This window comes from Ailuropoda melanoleuca, chromosome 13 (assembly GCF_002007445.2).
Source record: "Ailuropoda melanoleuca isolate Jingjing chromosome 13, ASM200744v2, whole genome shotgun sequence".
NCBI classification, from domain to species: domain Eukaryota; kingdom Metazoa; phylum Chordata; class Mammalia; order Carnivora; family Ursidae; genus Ailuropoda; species Ailuropoda melanoleuca.
Window position 1 is genome coordinate 74263137 of NC_048230.1, and position 14675 is coordinate 74277811.

Here is a 14675-nt window from a genome sequence, read left to right on the forward strand (position 1 = left end):
CCTGACAAATCCTGGGTAAAAAAAATTTGAGATTATCAAGGGACAAGCACATTAAGCAAAATAGCTCATCCAGGCGCTGACAGACCTCTGACTTCTGATGTTCCTCTGTCAGGAGTTTCCTCACTAGGAGAAAGGGGCCCTGAATCTGCCCTTGCCATTAATCTGTGCTTGCTGAGTCCCTGGAGGAAGGAAACAGGTGACATGTTCAATGGGGGTGTTAGCAGTGGGTCAAGGCTGAGGCACAGGTGGGTCTGCTGGGGCACTTTCTACCCTTTGCTACAGTTGGGGGGGGGGAGACTTTCCTCTGCCTTATAGTCCTCACTGGCCTTACAGACTGACATGAGACAGATTAAGAGGAGAAAATCAAATTTAATAGGCGTGTGTAAGGGGAGTCCACATTGACATGAGATTCCAAAGACAATGAGTCAGCAACATGATGCTTTTAAGAACTAAGAAGGGGTAAGGGCCTGAGGATACAAAGGGGGCAAAATCTCATTAGGAAGGTGAAAAGGGATGTTTGAGGAAAACAAGGTTGCTCTATTATGCAGATAAGTTCCTGGAGGGGTGTCTCTGTTAATACTTCCTGTTGCAGGCTCTCCTTTCCAATGTAAATCTTGGCAGTTTTGGGGGAGGCAGAGAGCCTTTCCTGCATCTGCTGTTTTTATTACTTTTAACTCAAATAATCTTTATGTCAAAGTGGCACATATTGGGACATCTCATCCTGCACCCCTTCACTGTGTTCAAGATGTAAAGATCTGGCTGAGACAGTGGGCATGAAGAAGGCACGACAGATGGGAGAGGATGTAGGGATGAGGCAATGAGGGAGTTGAAACACTGAGGTCCCAAGCTTGGGAAACGGGTGAAAAGACCAGGCTTGCTTTGGCTATGCCAAATTTAAATTCAAAGGCAAGTAGTCGGATCTAAAAAAACAAAAACAAAATAAGCTCATAGATACAGAGAGCAGATTGGTAGTTGGGTGACAGGAGAATGGGTGAAGGGGGTTGAAAGGTATAAACTTCCAGTTATAAAATAATCCTGGAGATGTACAGCATGGTAGCATGTTGACTCTAGTTAACAATACTGTACTGCATATTTTAAAGTTGCTGAGAGAGTAAATCTAAAGGTTCTCATCACAAGTAAAAATATATATAACTATGTAAGATCAATGTTAACCAGACTTACTGAGGTGAATGCTTCCAAATGTATACAAATATCAAATCATTAGTTGTACACCTGAAACTAATGTTGTATGTTAATTACACCTTAATTTAAAACAAGTTCTTTAATCCAGAGTCAAGGTGATCAGAGCTGGCGGGCAAGGAAAGAAGGGAGTGGGGCTGGAGGTGAGATTAGGATAAAGACCCAGGTTTGCAGCCCTTGCCCAGAAGAAAACAGCTCTCAGAGGCAGATTTGGAGATGCCCGCGGAGAAGACGAACCGTCCAGAGCACAGGAATGCAGCTCATTACCGTGCAGGTTCTTTGCCTCCCTCGGCGCCCCCGTCCCAGAGAGGGGAGAAAGGAGGGGTGGGGCCGGTGGCTGCAACGGTCTCTTCTCGTCTTCGAAGAGAGCGCCCCTTGGCGGGAGAGCCTGGTCTCAATGCACTCGACCGCCAGTCCCGGGAAGACCCCGCAATTCCGGCGCAGACGGGCCGCGCCATTTCCCTCCCTCCTAACGCCCGGTGCCCCAGGCTGCTCATCCGGAAAAGGGGCGCTCTGTTCCCCGGGGTCTGAGCAAGAAAACCGGGCGCCTAGCACGGCCTTCTCGCCCCTAAGGCAGCTAGGCTGCCGCTAACACGACAGGCACTCCGTGGGAGCCCGAGGACACCCGATCAGGGAGCCTAGGCCGGAAGCTACGCTGCCCGCTTCAGCGTCAGCCGGAAGTGCTTGCCACTCCAGGCAGAGGGCTTCCGGTGGGTCTGCAGGGTAATCAGGAGCCGGCATGGCGGCCCCCTTGGCCGGGAAAAAGATCGTGTTTGTCACGGGGAACGCCAAGAAGCTGGAGGAGGTGACGGGAGGGCGCGGGAGGCCGACTAGTAGGCGGCGGGGGGTGGGTAGCATGTGGTAAGGCCCGCTGGGGATCGGGCGGAGAAGCGACTTCCAGGCGGAGGGGGCACGGAGAGGCAGACCCAGGCGTGTGGAACGGGTTGGGTCGCGCTGAGTTAAACGGCCCTGTGTGCCGTTAGAATTAATGGAATTAAGGCGTTGACAGATCCAGGCTTGCGAGCTCGGGAGCTGAGGGAACCAAAGGAGTGCCGGGTCCTTAGTACCTGCCCCAAAGGTCATCTATTAGGCTAAACCCCAAACCGGGACTCCTGACACCCCTCTGGAGCTGATCCATACTCCGCTATCGACCTGGGGGTGGCAGGGGCCAGGCAGAGCGTGGGACAGGCAACCAAACTGAGCCGCCAACGCCCCACCACGGCCTGGAAATGTGGTCCTCAGCCTCTTTTTCTCTTCTGTGAAATGGGGATGATTTGGAAGGTCGGTTTCACAACGCAGTGGGGTGGAGGAGTGAAGACAGCATTAAATCCAAAGTTCCTGCCTCAGGGAATCTTGTGGCTAGCTGTGAGGATTCTGTCGGTGGATGGATAGCCTTTGGATGCAAATAATAGAGACACGCGGGGAACTCATGTAAACCACCAGGTGACTTTTCTGGGAATACAATGTTACGATGCCCCATAAGACTTGAGGAGTGTCCCGAGGGGCCTATCTAGTCCTCGTAGTTCTCTCTGGATGCTGATCCCTTTCTTAGTAAGCTTTTTTCTGCTTCCTTTGCTCCTGGTGGAGGCGGCAGTGAGACTTCTGCCCTACATTAGCTCTCACTAGCGTTGCTTGGGTCACGGGTTTGCCCCTGCTCAGTCAGCCATGGCTAAGGAGGTGGGTCATGGTGCAGAGTCAGGGTGACATCCACTAGATATGTTAAGGCAGACGAGTGGGACCCAGTCATTAGGGGACCGACCCTTCATTTGTCCCCAGTATAGGGAATGATGACACTTCTGTGCCAGTACAAGGTGACCTACTCAAGAGCCAGAGCCCTCTGTTTAAAAGTTTGGAATCCTGAGGCCAGTCAGACAAGTAGTGCCACCCTGAAAAGAGCCCCATGCAGGATAGGGGGTGCCAGCTCCCAAGCCCATCTCTGTCTCTGGTTGAGAATATGGCCTACATTTTAAGAAGGGGCTAGAGTGGTCAGAGGAGGCCCACTGGAGAAGATGGACTTGAAGTTGGCTTAGAACAGGGTATCTTAACTCTTCTCTTCATCCCACAGCACTACACTGGCAGGCTGATGAAGCCTGTGGACCGTTTTTCAGGAAAATATTTTTAAATGTACAAAGTAAAATACATAGGCTTACAAAGGAAATTAATTTTATTAACGTACAGTTCTCAATATAAATATTTATGATCTAGTTAACATACATTTTATTAATGCATTAAAGGATTCAATCTAGCCGTGTGTGTAGTTATCATACTTTTCAAATAGGGTTGTAAATATTTTGAGATACCTGTTACAGCAGTAATGAGATGTGACAATATCTGTGATTTTGATAGTTTTGAAGGTCATAGGAACTGCTGATGTTATTTGGTTTTCTGTATTCACAATTGAAAGAGATGCTAAATTTCAGCTAGAAGTTAGTGAAAATAAAGGTGTTTTTTTCCCCCGTCCGGGTTCACAGGCCTCTTGAATTCTGGGTAAACCCTGATGGAGAATTGCCAGAATAGGAGGTTCCATAGAGTTTTAGAGAGCAGGGAGAAGGGAAGAGGGTGTTCTGGGTAGGGGTTTAACATCAACAGAGACCTGAAGGAGGGGTAGGAGACTGCGGAGATGGGGAGCTGACCTGCTGGAGTGGGACCCTGAAGTCTGGAGTGAGGCTCATGAGCCTGACTTACTAAGCTTTAGGGGGCTGGCAGGACAGTTACCTGAAGAGAAAGGTGGTGACAGCTTCTGTAGTAACAGGGAATTGTTAACAAATGGTGATAAATATTCTTTCATTTTGGAACAGGTCATTCAGATTCTGGGAGATAAGTTTCCATGCACTTTGGTGGCACAGAAAATTGACCGTATGTCTCTCTTTCATTTTATCTTTGAAAGATGGTTTGATTTCTCTGTCTCCCTGTGACCTGACTCTCTTCGTATATCTATTTCTCCAACAAGTGCCGGAGTACCAGGGGGAGCCTGATGAGATTTCCATACAGAAGTGCCAGGAGGCAGCTCGCCAGGTGCTTGCTCCTCGCGTGCCCCAGACTTGCTCGTCGCGTGTCCCAAACTTGTTCCTCTCATCCTGGTGGCTCCTGGGGTCTGTGCCTGCTGGGCTCAGGCAGAGAATAATAGGGTGGGCACGTTGGTCATAACTTCAAGGACCTGCCCAGGCCTAGCTAGATTGGGGTCAGTTAACGTAGGCAGAGGAATACTACCTTTCTTTCTCAACCTGGACTGCATAGTATCCCAGACCAGCACGCGTGCATGCACGTGTGCACACACAGTAGTCTCTGATTTTCAGATACATACATTCCAATGCCTGCGTTCTCCCTACACGCATCTACCCCTGTACTCACACATCTTTGTGGAATGGGAAAGAACACTTTATGTAGAGCCAGGCTGTCTGAGTGTGAATCCCACCTCTCCTCTTGCTGTGCTTAGAGTAGTCTTTACAGCCTGCCAAGTTTTGGTATTCCTATCTCTAAAATGAAGATAAGAGATTAGCCAAGGACTATTTCCTAAACCCATTAACTGCTGCTGTAGATCCCAGCTAGCTGTGGGCCTGGCCCCAGCCTGGGTGGCCTGGGAATTCACGGTACGGACAGGGCCTACTCCTGGTCACAGGTCTCAAGGCTTCGCTCCTTTGTGTTGCAGGTGCAGGGCCCTGTACTGGTGGAGGACACCTGTCTGTGCTTCAATGCCCTCGGGGGCCTCCCTGGCCCCTACATGTGAGTGCTCCCCCACCCCCTTGCAGGGCCCTGGCCACAAAATCATCTGAACTTCGAAATGATTGGTTACCTGATATTGTGGGTCATTCACTGTCTTGTTGTCAATACCCATATTTCACATTGTCCTGAGAATGGATTAGAGATAGGGGAGAGGCATGCCTTTCTTTCCTTTGTAAAGTATGAGAATGTGATTGTGTAAGCGGAGATGGCCCAGTGGAACCCACCTGCTGGAGAGGTACATTCATGGCAGATCAATTTCAGGAAAAAGGAAATAAGGAAGTTGAGATCTGAAAAATGGATTTCCTTAGGGGCGCCTGGGTGGCTCAGCCGTTAAGCGTCTGCCTTTGGCTCAGGCTGTGATCCCAGCGTTCCAGGATCGAGCCCCACATCAGGCTCCTCTGCTGGGAGCCTGCTTCTTCCTCTCCCACTCCCCCTGCTTGTGTTCCCTCTCTCGCTGGCTGTCTCTTGCTCTGTCAAATAAATAAATAAAATCTTTAAAAAATAATAATAATAATAAAAAAATAAAAATTAAAAAAAAAAGAAAAAGAAAATGGATTTCCTTAAAACTGTCCAGTGCCCTGGACACTCAGATGGCCTTTGTGTATCTCTAGGGTACACATACCCCACTTTGAATGCTCCTTGCTGGGGTGGGAGGGCATATGCACAGAGGTGCTCTTGCTGGGTTTTGGATTTGTTTATTGTGAACTTCTGGATTGCTAAGATGTTCGCCAAGGCAACAGAACCATATGTATTGCTCCATATCCTCACCAGCACTGAGTATTAGGACTTTCATGTTTTGCAATGTGGGGAATGTGAAATGTTATCACGTTTGGATTGAATTTGCATTTTCCTTTTTTTTTAAGATTTTATTTTTTTATTTGAGAGAGAGCACAAGCAGTGGAGTGGGGCTGGGCAGAGGGAGAGGGAGAAGCCGACTCCTTACTGAGCAGGGAGCCTGATGCAGGACTCAATCCCAGGACCCTGAGATCATGACTTGAGCTTAACTGACTGAGCTACCCAGGCGCCCCTGAATTTGTATTTTCCTAATTACCAATGAGGTTGAGGCCTTCATAGGTTTTATTGCTTTTTCTGTGCATTGTCTGTTTACCTCCATCCTTTTTCCTATTGGATTAGTTCTCTTCATTTTGAGTTAAAACATTATCATGCCCCCTTGCTGTCCTAGGGCTCTAATATGGGGGGGGGGGAGGGTGCAGCCCAGAGGGTAGGAAGATCCATCTGTTCCTGGTGCCTGACTCACCTTTATTTCTCTTGCAGAAAGTGGTTTCTGGAGAAGTTAAAGCCTGAAGGTATTAATCTCCTGTATCTCTTAACCTCTTGGGAATTGAGAATCCAGAGGTGGTCCAGGGGAGGGGTCCCAACTGGTAATCAGGAATCTCCCCACCGTGGAGCCTTTGTTCACCTCAGTTTCCCCACGTATAACCTGTGGCTTGGACTTTCCCTGCACACCCAGCTCCAGGGAGTGCTGAGATGCGGGAAGAGTGGATGGGAAGGGTGGTGGGGCCTGTGAGTTTGAGAGAAACAGGGGCTGCACTTGATTCTGGCTGAGAGGGCTGGCCCTCCTGACTGCTGGCCTGTCCTTGCCTCAGCCAGGGCCTGGCCTGGGGGTTGGGGGACTGGCTGCTTCTCTTGGGCGCCGGCGGTGCATGCCCTGTCACAGCTGTGAGCCAAAATGTTTCCTCCTTAGGTCCTTCTAAAAACACTTTAGATTATGGAGCTTTTCAGACATGTATGGTGGTAGAATAGTGTAATGAGCTCCATGTCCTCATCACCCAAATTCCAGGGTATTAAGCACAAAACCTATCTGATGACATGGATAAGCTCCCCAAATCTGAGGGCTCCCCCTCCAGGGCCTCAGGAGTGGGGAGTAAGGCTGGGAGCTGAGCTGCACAGACATCACCACACTCCCCCTTCTCTCTCACCTCAGGTCTCTACCAGCTCCTGGCTGGGTTCGAGGACAAGTCTGCCTATGCGCTCTGTACGTTCGCACTCAGCACCGGGGATCCCACCGAGCCAGTGCGCCTGTTCAGGGGTCGGACCTCGGTAGGTACCCATGATGCTTCCCCCGTGGGCCGCCAGAGGGCGCTGCGGCTCGAGCCAATGGCCCAGGGTCTACGGCAGGAGGGTGGTGGGAAGGGCTTGTGGTCAGTGAGTTCCCAGAGCTTTGCCCAGACATGCCCCTGGGCATCACAGCTAGGAGTGCTGTCAATCCTGACATCTATTTGACCTCTGAGGCTGGTGTCTCAGGGATACACAGGGGCTCATGGCTGTTGAGGCCTGGTACACCCAGAGCTCTGCACCGTGTCCCCTCCTAAGAAACATGTGGAAGCTGAAGGTGACAGCTCCCAGAGCTACATGGACAGCCCAGATTTCTTCCAGCTCCCGTCCCTATCCAAGTGCGGAGGCTACGGCTCCCCTGGAGCATCTCACATCCTTTCCAACTTACCCCCAGCTCATTCCTTCCCCAGCTGCCCTTCAACACAGCCAGGCCTGCCTGTCAGACCCTTGCGTTCAGCTGCTTCTCACCGGGTCCACACCACCCTCGGGGCTGGCCTGCTCTCCCCGCAGCGCAGCTGTTCCCTCCTTGTGTCGGGATGGTGCCTTCTGGCCAATCCCTCCTCTGCCAGTCCCTTCTGCTCATGATAAAATCCAGACTAGCCCACAGAGCCCTACTCCAGAAGCTCCACTGGGGGCTGTCCACAGACTTTTCATGATGCCCTGCCTGGTTAATTTTTTTTTTCTAATAAAACATAAAAATTACCGTTTTCACCATTTGTAGGTGTTCGGTACCGTAGTAGGAACTGTATGTGCGCTGCTGTGCCACGGACCTTGAACTTGTTTATCCTTCAAAAAAGTACCTTCAAAAGTACCCATGAACAAAACTCCCCCTTCCCCCTCCCCACCAAGCCCTGGCAACCGCTCTTCGGCTTTTGTTTCTGGGAGTTTGGCAACTTCAGACCCCTCGTATAGGTGGAAACCTGCCTACGGTGGTTGTCTTGCTGTGGCCGGCTTATCTCTTAGCGTGCCATCTTCCAAGGATCATTAGTGTGGTAGCGCATGACAGGATTCCTCCTTTTTATGGTGACCGAATAATGTCCGTTGTATGTATCTACATGTTTGTTTTGTCCACTTATCTGTCGATGGGCACGTAGATCGCGTCCACATTTGGCTGCTGTGAGTGATGCTGCTGTGAGCACAGGTGTGCCAGTATCTCTCGAGATCCTGTGTTCGGTCCTTTTGGGTATTTACCCAGAACTGGGATGGCTGGGTCATCATTGCCGGGTTACATTTTTAAAAATTAATTTTAGGTGTCTGCTACTTTCACAGACATGTTCTCTGAAAAATCAGAAGCGTGAACAACCACAGTCCCCACTGAGGGGGCCTGGTCACTGGGGTGACCCACTGTTGGGGTCCCCACTCTTCCTGATCGTCTCCCCGGCTTCAAGAATTTGTTGCTTGCCAGCCTCTACATTACCTGAGGTGGCTTTGTTTCTCCCTGTTTTGTTCTCACTCAAGCTTTCCAAACCCAGTCACGTTGTCCCTTCAACAACGTGTATGCCAAGCCCTTCCCCATTTTGGGTCCCAACACCAGCTGTGTCCTCCACCTGGAATGTTCTTGCCCATCACTTTATGTGGCCCAAGTGTCTCCTCACTGAGCTTCCCATCACAGTCACTCCATCCTGTTATTCTTGAGTCCGCTCCCTGTTTGTTCCTTCTAAGGCACTTTGCATTTTGTAATCCTTCATTTGTTTACTGGTGTAAAGCCTGTTTTGCTTAAGAGGTCCATTTGACAAGGGCAGGGCTAGGCCTGTGATGACCCCAGTGCTGAGAACACTACCGGCCCCGCTGTGGATGTTCAAAACCCATTTGTGGTGTGGGTGAAGTTCAGAGTGGCTCAGTAATGGGCCTGGGTCCCATAGCTCCCCACCAGCACTTGTGGAATCTGCCTTTGGTCTGAACCACTTGGCAGTTATGTGGCTAATCCCCATTTTCTGCCACTTCCCTTACATTTTTTATTTTTTAAAAGATTTTATTGATTCATTTGAGAGAGACAGCACACGCACATGAGCAGGGCGAGAGGGAGAAGCCAACTCCCTGCTGAGACGTGGGGCTCAATCCAGGACCCTGGGATCATGACCTGAGCGGAAGGCAAAAGCTTAACTGACTGAGCCCCCAAGTGCCCCTCCCTTGTATTTTGTAAATTACTATTTTTTTAACCTTTAACATGACATCTCATGGTGCTGAATTAAATCGGTTCTCTTTGTACATTTTCCTGTTGGAATTTGCCTATTGCAGTCAGTATTTACTGAGCTCATTTATGTAGTGAACATTGTGCTAAGTAATTTGTTTCTTCGCTTAATTGTTAGAGCCTCCTTTGTAGTTTGAGAAATGCAGCCATTTATTTCACTTATCATAATAAAAATAAGTAGCCGTCATAGGGCTTGTCTGCATAGTTCAGGGCCTCGTTACTTCCTATTCAGAGAAAATGTTTTCTGTGTTTTTCCAAGTTCACGCAGTTCAGTGAGGTCACAGTTTGTCAAAGCTGTAGAGAGAGGGAGAGCAGCTCCAGGGGTATCAGTGGGCTGATCAGCTTTGTGGTTCTTGTCTGTGTGTTTCTCTCTCTCTCTCTCTCTCTCTCTGTGTGTGTGTGTGGAGGGAGAGCGGTCCCACTGCATGTTATTTACGTATTCAGCAAACATTTGTAGGTACCATGGACTTCTTGAAACCATCTATTTTGAATAAATGGGCCTTAACCAAATACATAGACTAACCGGACTCAAACTGGCTACCCTCATCCTCCTTGGGCGTCTCTGTGCCCAGTGATACACCTGTCCCCCCTTTCCTCTGGCAGGGCCGGATCGTGGTGCCCCGAGGCTGCCGAGACTTCGGCTGGGATCCCTGCTTTCAGCCTGATGGATATGAGCAGACGTAAGGAGCCCCATTTTCTTCCCGGGATGTGGGGCCAGGATGGCCGTGGTCTGGGGCGGGTGGGCGCCCTGCCCGAGTGCAGGCACGCAGACATGGGCGGGGCGGGCTATAGGGTGCTGCTCCAGCTGCAGGCAGTTCTGCTGGGTGGACGCGAGGAATCCGAGTGGGCCGATCTCCAGTGTAGGAGGCAACCAGGCGTAGCTGGGAGCTCTGGGCCCTTGGGCTCCAGCTCCGCACCGAGCAGCTGTGTGACTTGAGTGCCTTCCGCTCTGCCCTTGGCTTGTCATGCACAAACTTGACAGTTTCGTGGGATGATCTGACTTCCCCATGTAGTTTGGAAAAATGTTAATACTTCCAGCCTTTGGAGGGGGGCACCGCCTGAACCCCCCCCAGTGCCAAGTGTTCTTATTACTTCACCCTGACCCCACGGCCCCCCCTTATTTGCGCTGGACGTGTTGACCGTTATTAGAATTAAGTGTTTCAGGCCAGAGGGGCCCTTAGGGAGGGTGTCCTGAGGCCACGAAGCAGCCAGACAGGGCTGAGGATTACATGAAGCAGCACCATCAAAGAACGCAGGATTGAGAAACGCTCTGTTTCTCTGCTGTTCAGTCCACTACGAGGGTATCCAGTAGGACTTAGGAACTGAAATTAGTTTTATTCAACTTCGGTTATTTCAGTTTACATGGCCCCTTGTGGCTGGCAGCCACCCACGGGACAGCGCAGGTCTGCAGCGCACGGAGCGGGGGGCATGGGTCCTCACCTCCCTGGAGGCCGCCGGACGGCTGTCCCGAGCCACCCCCGCAGCACATGAGAGGAGACGGTCATGTTTGCTCGGTCAGGCCCCGCTGCTTCCTGTCAACAGATGACAAAGCTGATCAAACACGCAGCTCATCCCGTCCCTGGCTTCCCTTAACGACTTGTGGACACACTAGGGCGAGCCTGACATCCTTCCACATTCGTGAATACGGGTTTCCACCTCCAGGGGAATTTGAAACTCTCTCTGGTTTTTTAAAAATTAACTCTGGCTCTCGGGAGCTGGTGGCCTGCCCCCCTTTCCTGGTGACTCCTTGAGCCTTGGGCTCCAGGACGGGGGAGGGATGTGCACCCCCTGACTCCGGGCTCCCCTGAACAGCCATTGTCACCCCTCAGGTATGCGGAGATGCCCAAGGCGGAGAAGAACGCCATCTCCCATCGCTTCCGGGCCTTGCTCGAGCTGCAGAAATACTTCGGCAGCCTCGCTCCTCTGACAGCTGGTGATGATCGCCCCGGCCGGGGAGCTGGGGAAGGCTAGCCGTCCAAGTACGGCCTTCAGGGTCACCACTTCCTAGGGGGGTTGAGACAGCCTCACCAGCCCTGTTTGGAGGAGCAGCTGGCTCCGCTTGGAGAAACTTGGGGCAGGCAACACTATTCTCTTGCCCTCAGGGCTTCAAGGGTTCCTCCTGGCCTGGGATCCTGAAAGGACCTGGGATGTTAAACTGGACATGTTAGGACCGGGGGTTTGGGAAGGACCGCACAAATCACCCTCGATGTTTTAAAGTGGCAGGAATAAAAATGCTGGAAGGCACTCACCTCCAGAATAAACTGGATTTATCAGCTTGGAAACTTGCCCCGGGCAGTCCTGAACCTCTTTTGGCAGGAGCAGGAAACCTCAGGTCAGAGGGCGGTGGTGGGATGAGGATAGCGGCCGAGGGTGTTCGCGTGACCTTGCTCGCTGGAGAATCGTATCTTTCCTTTCATTCTTCCAATCTCAGCTCGTGAGCTGACCTTTTCCATTCCAGACCCATGCTGCCCACCCACCTGTGGAGGGAGGCCGCCACCCCTCTGCCTCTAGGGTGTTTGCTGGGGGGGGGCAGTGCGGGTGTTGAGTGCTCTGGCTGTATTTCAGTAGAACAGAGCAGCTAAGATGTTGGTGTGGGGTTTTTGTTTTTGTTTTGTTTTGAGAGAGACAGAGAATGAGTGGCAGGGAAGGACAGAGGGAGAGAGAGAATCTCAAGCAGGCTCCACGCCCAGTGCAGAGCCAGACGTGGGGTTTGATCCCACGACCCTGAGATGACTGGAGCCGAAATCAAGAGTCAGATGCTTAACCGACTGAGCCACGCAGGCGCCCCGAAAATGTTGGGTGTTGATAATACCAAGTTCGTTTTTATGGCAGGGAGGGGGCATGGAGTCTCCACCCCAGTGGAGAGGACATGACATGGTTTAGCCTGGAACCTCCAGGCCCCTCGGGAAGCCTGCCTCAGCTGCCCCAGCTCCTCACTGTGCCCTGGGGAAGCCATTTTTTGGGAGGGACTTGAGCGGCCTGGGGCGGCTCCCTTTCCTTTCCCGCAGGTGTTTGTTTTGTAAGCAGAAGGTGCCCACCCCAAGGATATTCAGGAAAGCCTGTTGTGTGCAATGGGGGAGGAGGGAGCATAATGCTTGGGGGTCAGTCCCAGGCTTATTTCTGTGCTCATAGGCAGACCTGGAGAATGTCACTTCCGGTCCCTGTTCCTTGGTCCTGGCAGCATGGTCCAGGGCCTTAGTTTAACTGTTGTTTCCTCCCCCTAAGGTGCATCAGTGTGTCTGGGTGAGGACAGAACATCATTCCTTTGCTCCCCACTTGCTTGTAAGGCTCAAGTGGGTTGTTTCCCCAGGAAGTGCCAGCGGCCCAGCCTCCTGAGTTGTCTCTTTGGTGCTGAGTGCTGTCTGGGGCTCAGATGTGGGGTGCTAGGGGCTTGTCTGCTCCCCACCTGGTGATTCTGGATATGGCCCTACCTGGAGGGAACACCCAGGCCACTGGGGAGGGGGCCCCCAAGGATCACATGCCTCATGGATGGGGGGAGGTACATGGAGCTTAGGGCCAGGCAGCCCTCTTGCTCTCTACTCAGCTCTTAAGTGTGATGTCTCAGGTCCGCAGGACACCGTCCCCCTTTGTTGTTAACCTTTAGCTACCCATCCCTACAAACATTGTGAACATGCTCAAACCCATGCCCACCTGCCTGGGAGAAGAGCCATGCGGTGGGAGGATGAGGAGTCTTGATTGTGCCCGGTCCGTGCACCAGGGTGCACACCTCTCCCATTTGGTCGGCCGGCCAGCCTTGGGAGGCCCAGTGTCGCCAGTTACAAGTGGACGATGCCAGCTCCCCTTGGGGCTGCATTTCTCAGATGACCAAGGGCATTGAGCATTCCTGCCACCCCTGTTACTTTTGGGGTGCCCCCCACCACCTCACAGGTTTGCCTCTTCTCTTGGAGTCGTGGTCTTTTGTTGGTTTGCAGAATCCTTAGCATACCTAGATAGGAGGCCTTTTCAGTTCAGAGGTAGCAGATGTCTTCTCTCATCTGCTCCCTTGGTCTGTGGTTTATTGGGCAAGCCAGAGTCCTGTAAGGTACGTTACGGGGTGTCTGGAGCTCTACCACTGCTGGCGCTCCCAGACAATGCACAGGGGGAGCTCCTGAGTCCCCGATCCGGAATCCCTGCTGCCCGCTGTGGGCCCCGTGGCCAGCCACTCAGTGACCAAGCCAGGACTGTGGCCCCTTCTCCCCTCCATCAAGCCTATCCATACATCCTGCCTCCGGGTTCTTCCACTTCTGTTCATCCCCACTGTCCATGCCCCAGTGCGGGGTGCAGCCACACCCCCACCCCCACATGTAAAAGCTGACCCACCCGTTCTGACCTCCATGAGCCTGGTTTTCAGTCGGTTGGGCTGCCCAGCAGCTGCCCCCGGGGGCCCAGGCCCAGGGCTGCCAGGCCCGCTCATCTCTCCTTCACCAGCCATGGCTCTTCTTGGGCCCCAAGCCCTCTCCTCCGGGCCCTTGCACATGCTGTTCCCAAAACACTTCCCCTGCAGTTTCCTGGCAACACGCAGCGCCAGGGCCTCCTGGATCTTCCACAGGTTGGAGGGGACAGCCCGTAGCACTCAACAAACACTGGTCCTTTTCATTCCACTCCCCTTCACATCGTTCTTTATTCTCCGGCGGCCCTGAGGCTGGGGCAGGGCGGGACAGCAGAGATGGGAGCGTAGAAACAGGAGTTTTCTAGTGTGCATACAGCAAGTTCCTTACACAATCAAGGAAATGGTTTCTCTTTCAGACATCTGACTCTTTTATCAAAAGAAAATCCGTCCTGCTTAGTCCTACTCTGGACAGAAGTTGCCCTGAGCAGTGTTCCTGAAGCAAGCAAAAGTGTAATGGGGACCGGGATGGGCACAGACCGTGGACCAACCCCCCTTCCCATGCCTAGATGCCCTAGGCCTGATGGGACAGCTGGGGGGGTGCAGCACAGAGCAACACCCCAAAAGACACCCATCCCTCTCCCCACATGGCCGCAGTCAGCCTGGGAAGAGCCAGAAGGACCAGTGAATGGGACGCGGCCGGGGCCTGCCAGTCAGGGCCTCAGTCAGTGCTCAGCATCCATGGCGTCCAAATATTTGGCTTCAATGACTCGGGGCAGCCAGGTTGTAGCTGGGCGGAGGGAGAACAGACCTCAAGGTGAGCTCTGGGTCAGGGAGCAGGAGGCAGGAGGCAGAGGGCCTCCCCCACCCCCACCCCCGCCAGGGCCGGCTGGGCGCCTCCCGCACCGGATGGGGATCATGGCAATCATGATGAGCGGGAAGATCATCTTCATGTAGGGCAGGGAGCTCATGCCGAAGGCGCAGAGCAGCAGCAGCTGCAGGACCTGCAGGCCTGTGAAGTAGTGGATCTTCCTCTGCGGCACCCTCCGGATGTAGTGGGTGGGCGGGTACGAGGCCTGCGGGGGGCGGGGCGCGCTGTGGGCAGGCCTGGAGCCGTGCCCGCCCACCACACACGCAGACGCGCGCGCGCACACACAC

General features: G+C 52.7%; 2 protein-coding genes across 2 annotated transcripts in view; one reads left to right on the forward strand and one right to left on the reverse strand.

Annotated features, from left to right (window-relative positions):
* The first annotated feature begins 1853 nt into the window (after nucleotides 1-1853).
* ITPA (inosine triphosphatase) lies at nucleotides 1854-11477 on the forward strand. The gene is made up of 8 exons (XM_002918770.4): nucleotides 1854-2005; nucleotides 3999-4056; nucleotides 4151-4215; nucleotides 4850-4923; nucleotides 6199-6230; nucleotides 6869-6984; nucleotides 9794-9870; nucleotides 11020-11477. The coding sequence occupies exons 1-8, from the start codon at nucleotides 1940-1942 to the stop codon at nucleotides 11159-11161; spliced, it is 630 nt and encodes a 209-aa protein (XP_002918816.1). The 5' UTR covers nucleotides 1854-1939; the 3' UTR covers nucleotides 11162-11477.
* Nucleotides 11478-14242: 2765 nt separating this feature from the next.
* The window catches only part of SLC4A11 (solute carrier family 4 member 11), a 10202-nt gene continuing 9769 nt past the window's right edge, over nucleotides 14243-14675 (reverse strand). The window contains 3 exon segments of the mRNA XM_034641603.1: nucleotides 14243-14296; nucleotides 14298-14307; nucleotides 14424-14662. Of these exon segments, the coding sequence (XP_034497494.1) occupies nucleotides 14243-14296; nucleotides 14298-14307; nucleotides 14424-14662 (303 nt within the window).